This window comes from Tursiops truncatus, chromosome X (genome assembly GCF_011762595.2).
Source record: "Tursiops truncatus isolate mTurTru1 chromosome X, mTurTru1.mat.Y, whole genome shotgun sequence".
In the NCBI taxonomy this organism is placed as follows: domain Eukaryota; kingdom Metazoa; phylum Chordata; class Mammalia; order Artiodactyla; family Delphinidae; genus Tursiops; species Tursiops truncatus.
Window position 1 is genome coordinate 121,922,416 of NC_047055.1, and position 15,936 is coordinate 121,938,351.

The 15,936-nt window shown below is 54.4% G+C and overlaps 1 protein-coding gene across 19 annotated transcripts in view; it reads right to left on the reverse strand.

Moving 5' to 3' along the window:
- TBL1X (transducin beta like 1 X-linked) overlaps positions 1 to 15,936 on the reverse strand; it is a 225,265-nt gene that overhangs the window by 11,032 nt on the left and 198,297 nt on the right. For 11 of the 19 annotated variants that reach the window (XR_012329316.1, XR_012329315.1, XR_012329317.1 and 8 more), the window contains 7 exons: positions 14,256 to 14,401; positions 10,774 to 13,992; positions 8,639 to 8,771; positions 8,118 to 8,259; positions 7,274 to 7,337; positions 7,057 to 7,154; positions 4,532 to 4,592 (listed from right to left, as the gene is read on the reverse strand). Coding sequence is in view for 16 of the 19 variants with exons in the window: in XM_073799405.1 (XP_073655506.1) it covers positions 4,532 to 4,592; positions 7,057 to 7,154; positions 7,274 to 7,337; positions 8,118 to 8,259; positions 8,639 to 8,771; positions 10,774 to 11,290 (1,015 nt within the window). In the remaining 3 variants the exon portion in view is untranslated. Of the gene's footprint in view, positions 1 to 4,531; positions 4,593 to 7,056; positions 7,155 to 7,273; positions 7,338 to 8,117; positions 8,260 to 8,638; positions 8,772 to 10,773; positions 14,033 to 14,255; positions 14,402 to 15,936 lie in introns of all 19 variants that reach the window. The other 8 variants (XM_073799402.1, XM_033849612.2, XM_073799403.1 and 5 more) reach the window with 6 other exon arrangements.

The window sequence follows — 15,936 nt, forward strand, 5'->3', positions numbered from 1 at the left end:
GGTCCAGTGGTTAGGACTCCGTGCTCTCCCTGCCGAGGGCCCGGGTTCCATCCCTGGCTGGGGAACTGAAATCCCGCAGGCCACGTGCCGCGGCCCCCCAAAATCCCCCACCACACAATGAATGCATTCCACCAACTGGAGGATGCTCATCGTTGACAAGGGGACAGCCTGAGGGGACGCAAGTGACCTTATGGTGAACGCTGCCTCTGGCTCCTGGGCCTTTCTCAGGGGCGAGTGGCTCCAAGAGCTCTGTGAGGTTTGGGGGATGGTGACGGCCCTCTTCCCTTCTCCCGACCTCCCCGAGAGACGACTAAGCATCTTTGTTCTCTCCACACACTTCCTTGTTTCTGGACAAACAGAGGGTTAAGTCCTGCAAGCCCCTGGTGAGATCTTCATCGACAGATCGATCCCTGACCATGTCCCACGTGTGTTTCTTACAGGCAGGTCAGCACTGAATTGGGAGAAGAATCCAGCTTCCTCAGGATACGCTAACTCGGACTGCCCCTCCCGTGCTCAGCCTTAAAGCAAGAGGTGCACCCGTGCACACGCGCCAGCCTTCCACAGCTGCAGGGCTGGATCCCCTTGGCTCCCCTGTCCAGCTCTGTCCCCACACAGAGTCTACGGGTGGGAGGATGTGGCCGGGAGGCAGCAGGCTCTTTCAACACCCCAGGGCGTGCATCTCTGTGTGTCACACCCCCTGCAGAGCGGTCCAGCACGGGCCCACGGTTTCTGCTGCATTTCCCACGTGTGCCCAGTGGAACAAAGGAACCGGATCCACTTGGTCAGAAGGATGTTCCCGGGAGCCAGAGCGCGAAGAGCAAAGCCGCAGCTGCTGCTGTTTACGACACTGCAGGAGCCAAATCACGAATTCCTGGGCCAGCCTCTGCAGCGGGGTGTGCAATTAATACGCCTGGAAGAGGGACAATCTGGCGGGCGTTTCGGGGGCTGGTGACCAGCACCTGGCCGTTAAGAATTAACGTGCGCTGAACCCCTGCCATCTAAACGGAGGATGCTGTGTACTCAGGTGTCTGGCCCCATTCTGCGTCGATGCTGCTGCCAGGACCCTGCCCTGCCCCCGGGAGCTCACCATCCAGTGTGGGTGGGGCTAAGCTATTCTGGGGGTCTGTGTGGCCTCCCTGCCCACACTTGGCCAATGAGGTTTGACCGTCGGCAGCAGTCCAGGTACAGCCAAGCATTACTTCGCTTTTTTTAAAAAAAAATTTAATTTTGAAATGCTTACGGAATCGCAGGACGCTGCAGAGATGTAATAGAGAGGCCCCACGTTGTACCCTTCCCCCCCGGTGGCATCTTATGCCCCTACAGTACAACGCCCAGACCCAGGAGGTGAACGCGCGCCACGTGTGTGCAGTGCGGCACTGTTTGATCACACGCGCAGGCCTGTGTAACGACCACCGCAGTCAAGATCCAGAACCCTGTTCCATCACCACGAGGACCTCCCTGTGCCACGTTACCAGCACACCGAGCCCCCCCGGACCACCCCTCAACTCTGGCTCCACATCTAACATTTCGTCATTTCGAGAATGTTATGTCAATGGCGTCATCCAGCACGTGACCCCTGCAGACGGGCTTTCTCCATGCGGCAGAACCCCCTCGAGAACCTATCCAAGCCGTCGCGTGTTATCAGTAGTCGATTGGTAACTGTTCCTTGTCACTGCTGAGCGGGGGAACGCCGTCAGGCTCTGAGCTGACACTTCCTGCTGTTGGTAAACAGCGGACGCGCCCCACCAGGCCTTCATGGCGAACACCTACGGGGCAAGGCGGTTTCACAGATCAACCCATCAAATGCTAAGGAAAGGTGCCCCTACCGCTCTCCCTGCCTGCGCTTCCTCCTGAAAAACAGCACCGTTTCTTTCCTTCCATCCTGGACAGTCTCTACCACACCACTTGTCACTACAAAGAAAGAGCAGAGAACACACAGAGCTTCCTGCCCCAGCAACGGGATACGGGTCGACCTCGTGGGCAGCAACACCGCAGGTGAGAAGCTCTCTCAGGAGAAGCTCTCTCAGGACACAAGAGACATGTGGTCTGCGGGATGGAAAGCCATCCCATGGACCTTGGGAATGCTCTGGGAATACTAATTTCCGCTGGAAGCCTTGGTACACGAACTCTTAAGATAAAACTGTTAGACGAACCTTACTGATGGCTATTTTGGGCAAATCATCCTCTGAAAAACAGAAGCCAGAGCTCTCTTCATCACAGATATCCCCCACCACGTGCGCACCGATGTCAGCACACCTGGGGCTCTACGCCTCTGCCCTGTCACTGCATCTGTCCCGGCAGCAGAGGTAGGGATGGTCTTGGGATTTATGCCAAACACGATGGAAACCCACCAGGCTCACTTGCTTTGGTCTGCAGAGTCTACGGCACAGAAGTCTGACATGGAGACGACACACACAGATCAAAACCTGGAGGCTGGGGTGCCGGGGATGGGGAAGGGGGAATGGACAGTGAGCTCTTCATGGGTAAGGGGTCTCCTTACGGGATGACAGAAATGTCGTGCAACTAGACAGTGGCGAGTGCTTTGTATATTCTGCCCGCTCCAAACACACACACACAGAGACACAGACACACACAGGCGCGCGCACACACACACAGACACACACACACACAGGCACACACACACACACAGACACACACACACAGAGACACGTACACACACAGGCACATACACACACACAGGCGCACACACACACACCCAGACACAGACACACACAGACACACACAGACACAGACACACACACACACAGACACAGACACACACAGACACACACACAGACACAGGCACATACACACACATACACACCCACAGACACAGACACACACACACAGACACAGACACACAGACACAGACACAGACACAGACACAGACACAGACACACACACAGACACAGACACAGACACAGGTCGGGACGCCAGGCTGCCTGCTCTTGGAGCCCTGCCCATTTCCTCGTGGGGAAATATATTCTATAAAACGTCCACCAACTTCCACATCATCAACGGTATCAGATTAAAGCAACAAGAAAATTCACTGGCAGCCCCAGCAGGTGTCTCCGGTGTGGTCCCAAGGACAGCCGTGGAAGAGGTGGGCTGCCTCTCCGGGGTAGCGGGGTGCAAGCCGGCGCCTCCCAGGTCTGCCTCCGTCAGGAGGGAACGGAGTGCCGCGTGGAGTCACAGAGGCTGGCGTCCACGCATGTGTCCCAGTCGTGTCAAGGCCTGGTCGGGACCTTTCCTCTTAGTCTGCTCCCTGCAGGACCACGTCCCCCGCGTGGAGCCCTCCCTGGGCACGGAGGAGATGCACCGTCCTGGGGAGTCCTCAGGGCCAGTCCTCTGGTTCAGACCGTCACCAGGCACCCAGGAATACCTAGCAGGAAAGCCTCTCTGCTCCCCTCCTAAACACTGTCCCGGGCCACCTGACACAGCAAGATGTTCACCCTGTACACGCAGCGATTCCCTCTCAGTGGAGCAGACGCCTCCCGTGACGGGAAGCGGCACCTACGCCCTGCTGTCGACTTCAAGCCAGCTTCTCCCAACAGTTTATCAGTTTCCACCTCTGTCCTCAGATAAGAGACCACATCTAACAACAGGACTCAGTCCCACAGAACATGAAGCATCAGGGGGGAATCTGGGAACCTGGACTCCCTAGACCCCTGGCTGCCCCACGTGGCCTGGTGAGGACCCAACACACACACAGACGTGTGCGGTCGAGAACAGCAGCTACACATCCGTCCAGGCAAGACCACTGCAGGCCTGACGCGGCTCCCTGTAGGAAGGCTTGGCGGCAAGGATGGCGTTGGCCCGAGTCTGGGAATTCGGACTTCCCACCATGGCCTAACTGGTAAGAACGGCTTCTGCGCCTCCACCGTCTGTGCAAACAACGTGGTTTATACTGAATCCCACGCTCCTCCTGGGAGTGAAGCATTCGGGTGCAGGCGGGCACAGGGTGCCTACGAACCAGAAATGCTGGGCACCAGGCTCTGCTGACTTCACACGACCTGTCACACGCATGATCACCGCTTGCTTTCGGGGGAACCCAGCATGTCCTACGCGACTCCGTCAGGAGACAACCTTTGGAAGGTCTGGATCTCGCCCCGTGTGCCTTTGCCCTCTGCTGACATTGCTTTGTATCCTTTTACTGTAATACATCTGCGCTATGAATTCAGCTGCACGCCCTGGGAGTCGTCCTGGGTGAACTGCTGACGCCGGGCGAGGTCTTAGGGACGCCCCTGACACAGCGCCCTTGGGGCAGCAGCAGAAGGGAGCCCACACCAGTTCGGCTGGGGTTTGCAGCTTTGCAATGAAACTTTGGAGTGAGCGAGCGCCGAGGGTATCTGTATGTTGGAGGCCTCAAGAGCAGTGCTTCCTGTGAGAAGGGTTTCCTCCCTACCAGCTATATTCCGTGCCTGCCATCCTCTAAGCGTTCACCATTACTTTAAGGGACACCTCCTAGGACTCTGAATTACTATTTTTGAATGACAAAGAATAAAAAGGGAAATTTAAAAAAAATACTCACCGGAATGAAACGGAAACTGCTGTTTGGCCTCTCCTGTGTGGGCATCCCAAATTATTGTTGTCTGTGCTCCGCAAAAAAAAAAAAAAAAAAAAGTTAGTTACTATTCTTCTTGCAAAGTTTTCTCTAGAAAAATTTATGATATAAGAAAATGCAGTGAGCCCCTCTTCTTTCTAAAGCAGCACTGTCCAATAAACACTATATAAATAGCATGCAAGTCACACAGGAAGTTTAAAATGTTCAGTCACCACACGAAAAAATTAAAAAAGAAACCAGTAAAACTAATTTTAACAAAATTCATTTCACTCCAGCATGGCGAAAATATTATCGTTTCAACATAAGATCCATATACTCGTAGCATTCTCTTTTTCACCCGTGTCTTTGGAACCCAGGGTGTCTCTTACACACTTAACGATCCGGAGGGTCACACTCATGAAGTTGGCCACGTGCGCTGGTTACTCCACCAGACACAGCAGCTGGAACTGATACTCGCAAAACTACCAGTTTTGGTGGGAAATCCCCCTTATCCCCAAACATGAAAAACTATTGAAAAAACTGTAACGATAAACACCTTTTTGGTACTTTTCCCAATGAAAAGCTGCAGAAATGGGTATTTCTGAAAATTCCCCTGACCGTCACTCACTCCGTGAATTGGGATCACTAGACAGAGTAGAGAATTGGGTTACACTGGGGTCTGGCACTGATTTATTGGTCTATATAGAAGGAGAAAAAAAAAAAAAAAAGATCTCCTCCCCGGAAAACAAAGTAAATCACAAATGCTTACGACTGTACTAATGTTGGGAGACACTTAGGGAAGAAGCCATCTGGCAGCTCGATGAAGACCACTGGAATTAGTTCTTAATCAACTGGAATTTTCAACTGAATTGGAACCTTTACACCTCCCTGTCAATGACGTTTAATAAAGATTTTACTTTAAGAAGAACTAGTTCTATTCCGTATCGACAGCAGTAATTTTCAGAGGAAGTACTCAGAGCAATGAGTATCTCTGAAACTTTCGGTCAGCTCCAGACCAATTAACAGTTTGCTTTTTTGGGGGGCCGCGCCGCAGAGCTTAATAGGATCTTAGTTCCCCAACCGGGAACTGAACCCGGGCCCTTGGCAGCGAAAGTGCGGAGTCCTAACCACTGGACTGCCAGGGAATTCCCAACAATTTTTTGTTTGACAGAGTATAACTGTTTTCCTTAATTGAGCCACTCACAAATCTGGCAAGGCAGAGAACATATAAACCCTTCCACAATTCTGATACAATTTCACCTACTACCATCAATAATTGTAACAACTTGTTGATGGTACGCGGGTCTCTCACTGCTGTGGCCTCTCCTGTTGCGGAGCACACGCTCCAGATGCGCAGGCTCAGCGACCATGGCTCACGGGCCCAGCTGCTCCGCGGCATGTGGGATCTTCCCGGACCGGGCACGAACCCATGTCCCCTGCATCGGCAGGCAAACTCTCAACCACTGCGCCACCAGGGAAGCCCCTTGTTGATGTTTTAACGTTAAATATACACTGGGCAAAAGAAAGTATTCCTTACACAAAAGCTTTCAAGAAACTGAAGTACATTTTAGCCACTTTGGGTTAAGCTCGCGCTGAAGGTCAAAGTCAACATCCCTAAATTACATTTCCTCCCCGAGAACGTATCACTTCACAGAAAGTAACTATTATTCCTGCCACGGTTGACTAATCATGGTAGATAGTGTCTGACTCAGAGGCTACTAGAATTCCGAATGTGCATTTCCACTAACCATCCAGTTCATCGCCTGGTAGAAACAGAAGATAATCAGGTAGAAAATCCAGAATGATTATAAAGAACGGCCTCAGGGGCAGGGAGGACCTGAAGATGCAAAGAATTCTCTGGCAGAGTGTGAAAGCTACAGGGCAGTTGTTATTGGCGTCCAGGGCCTGAGTCTCCGATCCGACTTTATACCAATGTGTCCCGAGGCAAATTAGTGAAGTTCTCTGGGGCTCCATTTCCCCCTCTGTGAAAAGGGCCACATCATCCCAGTGAGCCCCGCCCCTCGCATGGGTGTCTACCTTACTCCTGCCCTCAGGGAAGCCTGCGGTCTACAGCGCGAGGCAACAAGTCATCAGATTGGGAAAACGGAAGCCTGGGGAGAGAAAACCGTTTGTGTTCCTAAGATCACTCTGGGCGGGTGGGGTACGTTTATGCAGAGGACACCCCACGCCAGTGGGCTTCTTCAAGCAGTGGACAAACGCAATTTGGGGATTTTCTTCTTTCTATCAGTGAACTATGAACCTCAAGGTAAAAGGTGTGACGGGCCGGGGGAGAGCTTTGATAAAGGTCTGTAGAGCCGTCTAGGGTACGTGAAGACACGATGTGCTAGAAATGAACACTAAGACCAAAACCACAGAAGCAAACAAAACAGATCCCTCTGATTTCTTAGCGGGAGGCAGAATTCTCAGAATTCGTAGAAAGCAGGATGTTATCTGAGATTAAACATAAACAGGCACCTACAGAGGACAGCAATGTATCTTAAGCAAACACTCACTTTGTCTACTCCAGCACTCAAAATGTAATTCCCCTTCTTGTTCCATTTCAAGGCAAAGATGGGGCCTTTATGTTGGCCTAAGGTGCTGGCCAGGTTACCTGGTACGTAAAACACAAACACAGCAAGCGGGGTGACTTCCGGGCCTCAGTCTGTTCCCCGGATGACGACAGGCCAAGCACCTCCTCTCCGACCCCAACACAAGGGCGTCAGGACTTACCGTCTTCCGTCCATATTCTTGCAAAACCATCATAGGAACCTGTAGCCAACAGTGTGCCGTCACTCTGCAGGCCAGAGAGAAACACAGAGCGACAGAAGCAGCTTAGTAGGGGCAGCAGTGGAAAAGGGCCCCTCGCATTATCCCTGGGCGGCAGCACCTGACGTCGACAACAGGTTCCCAGTCACGAGACTCACCAGTCACGCTGGCCTACTTTAGCTCGCACTGCCCTTCACTGAAAACGTGAGACCAAACAGGCTCCCCGCATACAACCATCAAGGAGGCGAGGGGGCAAGGAAAACACATTGCAACCCCTCACCACTGACGACGTCCATAAAAATACGGTACGAAAAGTTATCGTGAGACTCCTGGAGACTTAGGTGAGCTCTTCAAAATATGTGCAAATGGGGAAGAGTGGTGAAATGCAGAATATGCATAAACATGATAAAGGGCAAGAAAATCAAAAGATGTTCCAATCAGAAAAAAAAAAAAAGAAGTCAGAGAGCTCTGCGTCTCTCACGTGTTAAATGCACGTAACACAGGTGCTGAAGCGTCAGGGTGGAAAGTCATCTTTCCTTCGTGACAACTCACAGAGCGCCAGCAGAACGGGTTCCCCGATAAAACCCCCAGACTCCATCCTGCCAACGTGTGGCTACGGAACACCCAGCTAGAGGTCCGCCAACACGGAGGGCCTCGGGAGGAGCGCTCAGAAACGGGGGCCAGCCCCCCCGGGGGGCTGACCAACAATACTGCCCCCTTCCTGCGTCTGCCCGGCTCCATCAGCACCACGGCGGCCCTCGCTGTGGTTTACAGATGTTCAAGTGTCTGGGCGGGGGCGGAGGCTTACGTTCCAGTCCAGCGAGGTGACGTCTTTGTTACTGGGGACGTCATGCCCCCCCTCCCGTATACAGTGCCTCAGCACGAGCTGCGTGGAGCCCCCGTTGCTGTTTTCGTTGAGGTTCCATATCCTTGCGGTTGAATCTCCAGATCTGTGCAAGGAACACACACAGCATTCAGCTTCCGGTCCCAGGGCCAGCAATGCTCATCACTACTTGCTGTCTGGCTAGGTCGGGCATCCTCGGCACGGGGTCCTCCGTCTTTTCGATATCGCTGACTCACAGTGGTTTTCTCTTCCCGACCTTTTTTTTGCACTTAGTGATTTGAAATGTCTGTGCATTGCTCCCCAGCCCGCTGAGAAAACGGCTGGACCAGGCACTTCTGCACAGCCTGAGGTACTCGGGGCGCCCCAAGCCCTGGTCTGCACTCACTGGGAAGATGCCACCAACAAGGTACGGAGGGGAAGCGCATGTCCTGTGAGGGAGGACTCGGACACCCAGACCCTGGGCACCCCCAGCCGGACACCCTTACCCGGAAGCCAGGAGGTCACTGACAGGGTTCCAGGCACAGATGAACACCTCAGACTCATGGCCCCGAAGGACGGTGGCTTTATTGGGTGGGATCTCCACGTCTCCGTCTATTTCCATTGGTTTCGAATGATTATCTGTCACAGGAAACAGGGAAAGACACAGGTCTGAGGGATACCAAGGAAACATCCTCAGGGCACGTGGGTTTTACAAACAACCTCCTTTGCTGTCACCCATGGCGATGACAACCAAATCATGGGTTCTGTGTAATTTAGTAGATACGTGACATTTCTTGACAGTCTCCAAATTTGACAGAGGAATAAAAACCGGTATTTACTCTCTATAACTAGGGCGAGGCTAATTTCTAACAACAGCCGGAAGAAGACTGGACAGAAGAGATGACAGCCAGCCGGCTCCTGAGCAGGCGGAAGGTTCCTTCTCTTGACGGGACAATGGGTCTTACCCGGAAGCACCCTGTGAGGTGCTTAGCTGTGAAGCGCCCTACCTGTGAAGCTACCACGGGGGCAGGCCATCATTCTGCTGGAAGCTTGCTACCCTCAACCCCTGAGTCTTGGGACTCAAGTGCTATCTTCTGACTGGAGTCGTCTGCGTACCATGCTTTTCAAGCCAAGCAGAACCACCAGGTTTCTGAACCCAAGCAGTCCTCCCTCCATATAACCCACAGGGTCCAGGCTCTGGAAGGGCGACAGGGCATGCTAAGTGCCACCCGGAAGAGATTCCCCCTGGGTAGTGGCCGTTTTCCCCCTCTGTGGCACAAGAAAAAAGATTCTTGAAGATCAGAATGAACGATCACTTCAGAGACTCCATTCAGGCCACAGCCTGCCTTGTAGCAAGATGGGAGCAAAGAGCAGGTGGGACTAGTTTCCGGAACAAGGTGAGAGTGGGAAACCACCGGACGGTGTACGTGGGATGGGGTGCCGGCCAGCCCTCGGGTGAAAAGTAACGCTTAGGGACTCCTGAAACAAAGGCCTGCCAGCCACCGGCGTTCCTTAAGGCATGCGACGGTCTCCACGTGGCCACACTCCCTTAGAGGTTAAGATTTAAAATACACGGTGCAATTTATAAGTTTGCAAAATTTCTGTCTCGGCGGATACAGAGGTTTCTCAGAGCTCACCAATTAGGATCGCTGCCTGGGGCGGAAGCCTAAAGACAAGGACACGTACCTCCTTCCTGTTTTCTTTATTTTGGGCGCCTTGAGGGATGTATCCCACGGGAGTGGGCAGCCCATAAATGACCTGTGGGTACAAGCCACCTATTTTTTCTTCTTCTTTCCCTGTCCCGTCACCTTGGACCTCGTTAACAGTGATCATGGGGCCTGCCGGCGGGAGGTCTTTTCATCGGACGCTAGACAGATGGGCTTCAAGCCACCCTGCTGTAACATAACCCGCGCTGCAGCCTGCCCCGGCTTCCTGCGCAGCGCTGCAGCTGCATCTCGACTCTAGCGGGAGACGGCCTGTGCCGGGGCGGGGGGATGAGCCGCCCCCGCAGGGGCGGCATGGCTGCTCGGAGGGAAATGATTTTCAAAGGAGGAAGCACACACACGCACGCACACACTCACGCGCATGCACACACGCACACGCACGTGCGCAATGCGCGCACACACTCTGAGCTTAGACCCTGAAGCCGTCTCCGAGTTGATACGCCGCGTGTCAAAGTGCCGGCAGGCTCCCTGGGTAAAGGTTCATGCTCTCCGACTCGTCTGCCGGACGCTTCAGGGCCATTGCCTAACAGGGACCCTGCTGCAACCACCAAATAAGACGGCCCTTGCTGTCTGTGCCGGGTGCCGTCAGTGACCATGAGCTCCGAGTGTCAGGTCAGAATTCGTCCGCGAGGCCGGAGGACGGCGCGGGGGCCTCCTTTTTGTGCCCGACAGTAATCACAGGTGGAACAAATGAGTCCTCAGAGTAGCACAACCTCCTAAAGCTGAGAGAATGCTGCGTCCAAGGATCTCAGTGAGAACAGAGCGCGAAGCCCTCCTGGCCACAGAACAAGCCAGCCCTAGACGCTGCCGCATACGCACCGCCCAGCAGGCAGGCCTGGAAGGGGTCTGCAGGACTTGCCCAGACTCAGACGAGGGAGAAGCTGCCGGAGCGCGAAGCTCTGGAGCCCCGCACTCACTTATCGCATGCGCTCCGTTCTCTTCCCCGTTCACCGTGGCCTCGCCGTTCTTTGGTGGGTTCTGCTGGGAAACGGCCGCCGGGGCCGTCGGGGCCGCCGGGGCCGCCGCCGCCGCCGTGGCCGCCACACTGGCCTGCTGCTGCGCCAGCTTCTCCCGGAAGGCCTGCTGCCGCGTCTGCACCACGTCGGGCATCACCGCGTCAATCAGGGACAGCGACTCTATCGGGCGGCCGTCGAACACCGTGCCGTCCTGCGGACAGAGCCCAGGCACAGATGTCAGCTCCCAGCGAGACGGGTGCGCGTCGGGGACAGACACGCAGGATCCCGGGAGCCGCGGGGCCGCCGAGCGGGCGGGGCCGGACCGGGCGTCCTGAGCCAGGGCAAGGGATCCCAGAGCGCGCAGGCGGGTAGGGGCCGGCAAGAGCGAGCGTCCATGGAGGGCCCGGTGTGCCTGCTGCTGCCAGAGGGCGCCCAGCACTCGGTAAATACCAACCTGAATCCGGAAACTTCCTGTCATGACAACAGGGCTACCCCTGACGCGCTGTCCTCAACAGGGGGGCGATTCTACCCCCTCGGGGGACATGTGGTCAAGTCTGGAGGCATTTCTGGTTGTCACGACTGTGGAGGTGCTCCTGGCGTCTAGTGGGTGGAGACCAGGGACGCTACTCCACACCCCCCAGGGCCCAGGACGGCCCCGGAGCAAGGAATGATCTGGCCCCCAAGTGTCAAGAGTGCCGAGGGTGGGAAACCCCGCCCAGGCGCTCTGACAAGTGTGGAACCGGTCCCCTTTGATAGGACAGACGTCTCTTGGGAGAGCGCAGGCCCAAATCAGACATTCCCTCACCGCTCACGATATGATTCCTAACGCATCTGTCCGTCTGATGTACTAAAACACACACGTCTGTTACCATCTGAAATGACTTCCTGGGATCAGGGCACAGACTAACACGGCCACGATATTCTAACAACAGCACTGTTTAGTTACAATTCCTGTTTTCTGAACTTCCCTGGAGTCTCTGGCTTCCATAGATAATGAAAACATTTCCATACACACTTAGCAACACAGGAGGGAGTTCTTTCCTTAGAAAGCGCTCCAGATATCACTCACACGAAACTCAGAGCCTCTCAGTGTGTCTACGGGACGTGCAAACACGTTTTAGCCTGTTTTCTCATAAATCAGGAAGAACTGAAGGACCTAAGTTTCAGCAACACAGCGTGTGAATGAAACATCACCCCAGCTGACTACAGGTTACTATACAATACTTGAAAATCAGGGAAACAACATAAAATAACAGAGAACATGGGAAAAGGAGCCAGTCACCTCACAGCTGCGCGGGTTCCAGCCACGGAGGGGCCAGTGCTGACCAACTGGTCAGCCGGCTTCTACGTCACCTTCCTTCTTCGTATATTCAAGCCCCAAGTGGATGATGATTTTGCAAAAGGCTGTAACTGCCCAGGGTGACAAAAAACCTTCTAGTTTAAGCTGTAAAAGCACACTGTCTCACTTTTAACTACCCGAAACCTAAGTGACAAATGAGATGACCTTTCGTTCTCCTCTGGACACACTGGACTTTGAATTGCCAAGAGAGAGAAGGTATGGGGGCCTCTCCGCGGATGAAAGACGTGGAAACTGGGGCAGGGGGCCACAGAGGCAGGGGGAAGGGAAATCCAATCTCACTCAGCATCACACAATCTGAGAGCCGGTGGGGCCTCTGGGGTCCTGTAACCCTATCCCCACACTTGTTTGTTTTGTGGAAAGAGAGACGCGACAGGGCCTCAAGTTGCTGGTGGAAGATCCCAGGCACCCAATGTAAGACAAGGAAAGAGGAGACTGCCCGTTGTTAGGCAAGAAAGAGCGCAGGGTAGGCAGACACTCAGGTGTTTTTAAGGATGTGGGGTTTTGGAAAACAGCAGAGGAATACACGTGACAGAACACAAGATACATTCCTTCCGTAGTTTTAAAAGCTGAAGAGAAAGTGGAGTTAAATGCTATGCATAAGACAGGCTTGTGAGGCAGACGCAAGAGGGAAGAGATATGAGGACATATGTATATGTATAACTGATTCGCTCTGTTATACAGCAGAAACTAACACACCATTGTAAAGCAATTATACTCCAATAAAGATGTTAAGAAAAGAAAAAAAAAGACAGGCTTGTAAGGGTGAGAGCAGTTCAGAAGGAGAGGGGATGGAGGAAACTGAAGGGTTCAGGAAGATCTTGGGCCCGAGGGTGGTGTGACCCAGGAAGGGGACACTTGGTGGTAAAGAGGGGCATGTGGGCAGTGGACGGCATCAGCTGTGCAGGATGGACCGTGACAGGAGACGGGAAGTTGGGGCAGGGCAGCGTGCCAGACCGAGGTGGGAGAAACGAGGGCAGAAAGAAGGAGAGACGGCGGGAAGTGCGGTGAAAGTAAGAGGGGCTCAGACCGAGATGCAAGGGAGGCCTCGGACATCACAGGAGGCCCCGGGCATCTTCACAGTACGATCCCAAGAGCAAAATAGAACAGGGGAGACGGGCACTGTTTTCAACCAAAAGAGCCCATTTAAAAATTGGTATGAAGTTGGCCCAAGGACTCATCGTGCCCCAATCTATAAAGAGGGAGGGAACACTGTGCCCCAATCTATAAAGAGGGAGGGGACACAAACAAATTGGAGTGACTTAAATTTATAATTATGGATACAACTGCCCCCTTCCCCTGCAGCTCTTCAACGGGTAACAAAACCATCCCTTGAAATCCTCTCGAACACAACAGTCCTCATCTGTCCTCCGTGGTCTCTGGCTGTGCCCTCTGTCGGGTCCACACGAACCACAGATTCTAGGCAAATGTTTCCCAGGATCCCTCTTCGACTGAACTGCTCAAAATATTCCAGGGGGGGGAGGGCGTCTTCTGTGCACGTGCAAGGCCCACACCTGTCCTGAAGTACCCCTGACCCTTGAACAACACAGGTCTGAACTGGCAAGGTCCACTATACGAGGATTTTTTTTTTTTTCCAACACATTTACTACTACGTTTACCATTCGCGGCTGGTAGAATCCGCGGATGTGGAATCTGCGGATACAGGAGGCCCAACTGTGGGACCCGAGCACTACGGGTTTTGGTACCTGCGGCAGGTCGTGGAACCAATCCCCGGTGCATACCCAGGGATGAGCGTATAAAGCAGCTGCGGATCTGCTGCGTGTTTTTCCCATTTGGCAACGTAGTGTGACGTCAGTCCACAGCTGGCGATGTGCGCATGGATATGGAAAACGACACAACCACCTAAAGGGCCTCGGAAGATTGCTCCTTGGGTACAACAGAAGCGCCACCCCCCACTGAAGAAAGTATTTACCGCAAAGAGAGAAGGAACCCTAACCGACCGCGAGAGATGGCGGGGAACCGTGTGCTAAGGTGACGCGTCTTCCCAGCGCGCGCGCGATCCAGGGTGTGCGCGCGCACGATGCAGCGTGCGCGCGGCCTGGGCCCGCCCCGGGGGTGCACGTACCTCGTTGATGCTGATCTCGGCCTCCACATACTGCAGGCCCTTCTGCAGGATGGAGATGAGGGCAGCCGGCGGCACGAGAGTCCCATTGATGTTGGACTGGCTTATGTGGCTCTCGATACCGAACGTGAACGCCGAGTGCGAAAAACCTGCAGCAAGACAGGGAGGCCAGCGTTCCGTGAAGCCTAGACCAAGGGCGGAAGGCACAGCCACTGAGACCTAGAAGGCGGCACCGCTGATGTCAACGCGCTTAACAGCGGAAGGGACGTGGCCGGAGGATGCCCGGCCTGCGATGTGGGGTGTCGCGGGCAGGATCCGGCAGCGAGAGGGAGAGACGCAGAGCAAGGCAGGCCTCTGACTTGCGCGGGACGGGAAACAGCTGTAAAGGTAGAGCCCTTTCCGCGTTTTAAAAGCCAAACAGGCCCGTGTCGGCCCGGGTTCAAGGTTTCTGTTACAGCAGTCAGACCGCGGGGCTCTCGGCCTGGCTTGCAGGGCTCCTCCCAGAAGTTCAGGCTCACGTCTGCCTGCACCCTCCCTGCGGTGCTCACGGCACATGAATCTCACCACCAACTGCCCGAAGAAAAAGAGGTCGGTCCGGACTCAGTGGTGTGGCCTTGGGTCCTTTTACCGAAACACTGGGCGATCCCCTTGGCTAAGAGGTGCTGGGTTTCCCCCTTCCTCCCCTAGCACCCCTCAGCAAGTGCCTCCGTAGGAAGCCGCTGACAACACTGGGCAAGTGAGAGGGGCTCGCAGGTAAGGTGTGGATGGAGCTGCCTGGAGGCAAACGTCGGGAGCAAAGTCAGGACGGTGACTGCAGGTCGCAAACAATGCCTGGTTCAATAAGGGAGGGCACGGGGCAGGGCAGGGGGAGCTGCGGGGCCATGGGGGACAGGGCTGCGGGTCCGAGGCACAGGCTGCCTTTTGCCCTGTCAGACCCTCACCTGTGTGGGCCCCGGGCAGCCCACTCCCAAGGTGTCTCCGCCACGAGCGCCCTCCCATCACCCCTGGCTCATCCTACGTGCTGGCGGATGGCTGGCGGGGGTCTCCCCGCCGCTCGAGCCACACTCACATTCATCAACCCAGCGGGCCCCCCGCCCTCCGTCAGAGTCAACATCCTCAGTGCTTCTGCCTTTCGTTACCAAAACACAACCAGCCTCTGCAATGAACAAAACGCTCAGCAGATGGGAAGGTTCCCTCAGGCGAGAAGAGCTCTGTCTGCATCTGCGTCCCTTTCTCTCTCCAATCCCTGTTGCTCAGCGCACCTGCCGCTCATGGCCTCATTATTAAGAATATATAAAACAGACACTTGATACTTATTTCAGGAGTAGCACCGTAGCTGCTATTAACTTGTGTACATTTCTTTATGCACTGTAACCCCCTAAATTAGACTGTACAGGACAGCACCTCAGAGGCTCTCCCCGCACAGAGTCCCTCTGCTCTTACTCTCTGAAGGACATGAACAAACGCCCTTTGCAGTCAGCCTTCCCTTCTCCCTCTAACTTGTTTTCTCTCTCACTGCCCTCCGTTCCCCTACGCACTCCTGCCAGAACAGAACCACCCACCCCTGTGCTAACCAATGACTCTATCCCCCCGAGTCTCTGCCGCCCTGTGGACGGTCTTAATCTCTAAGCTTTTATCACTCATTTTCCGGCAAGGGGTAGACTAGAAAAATCTGAGGTCAATG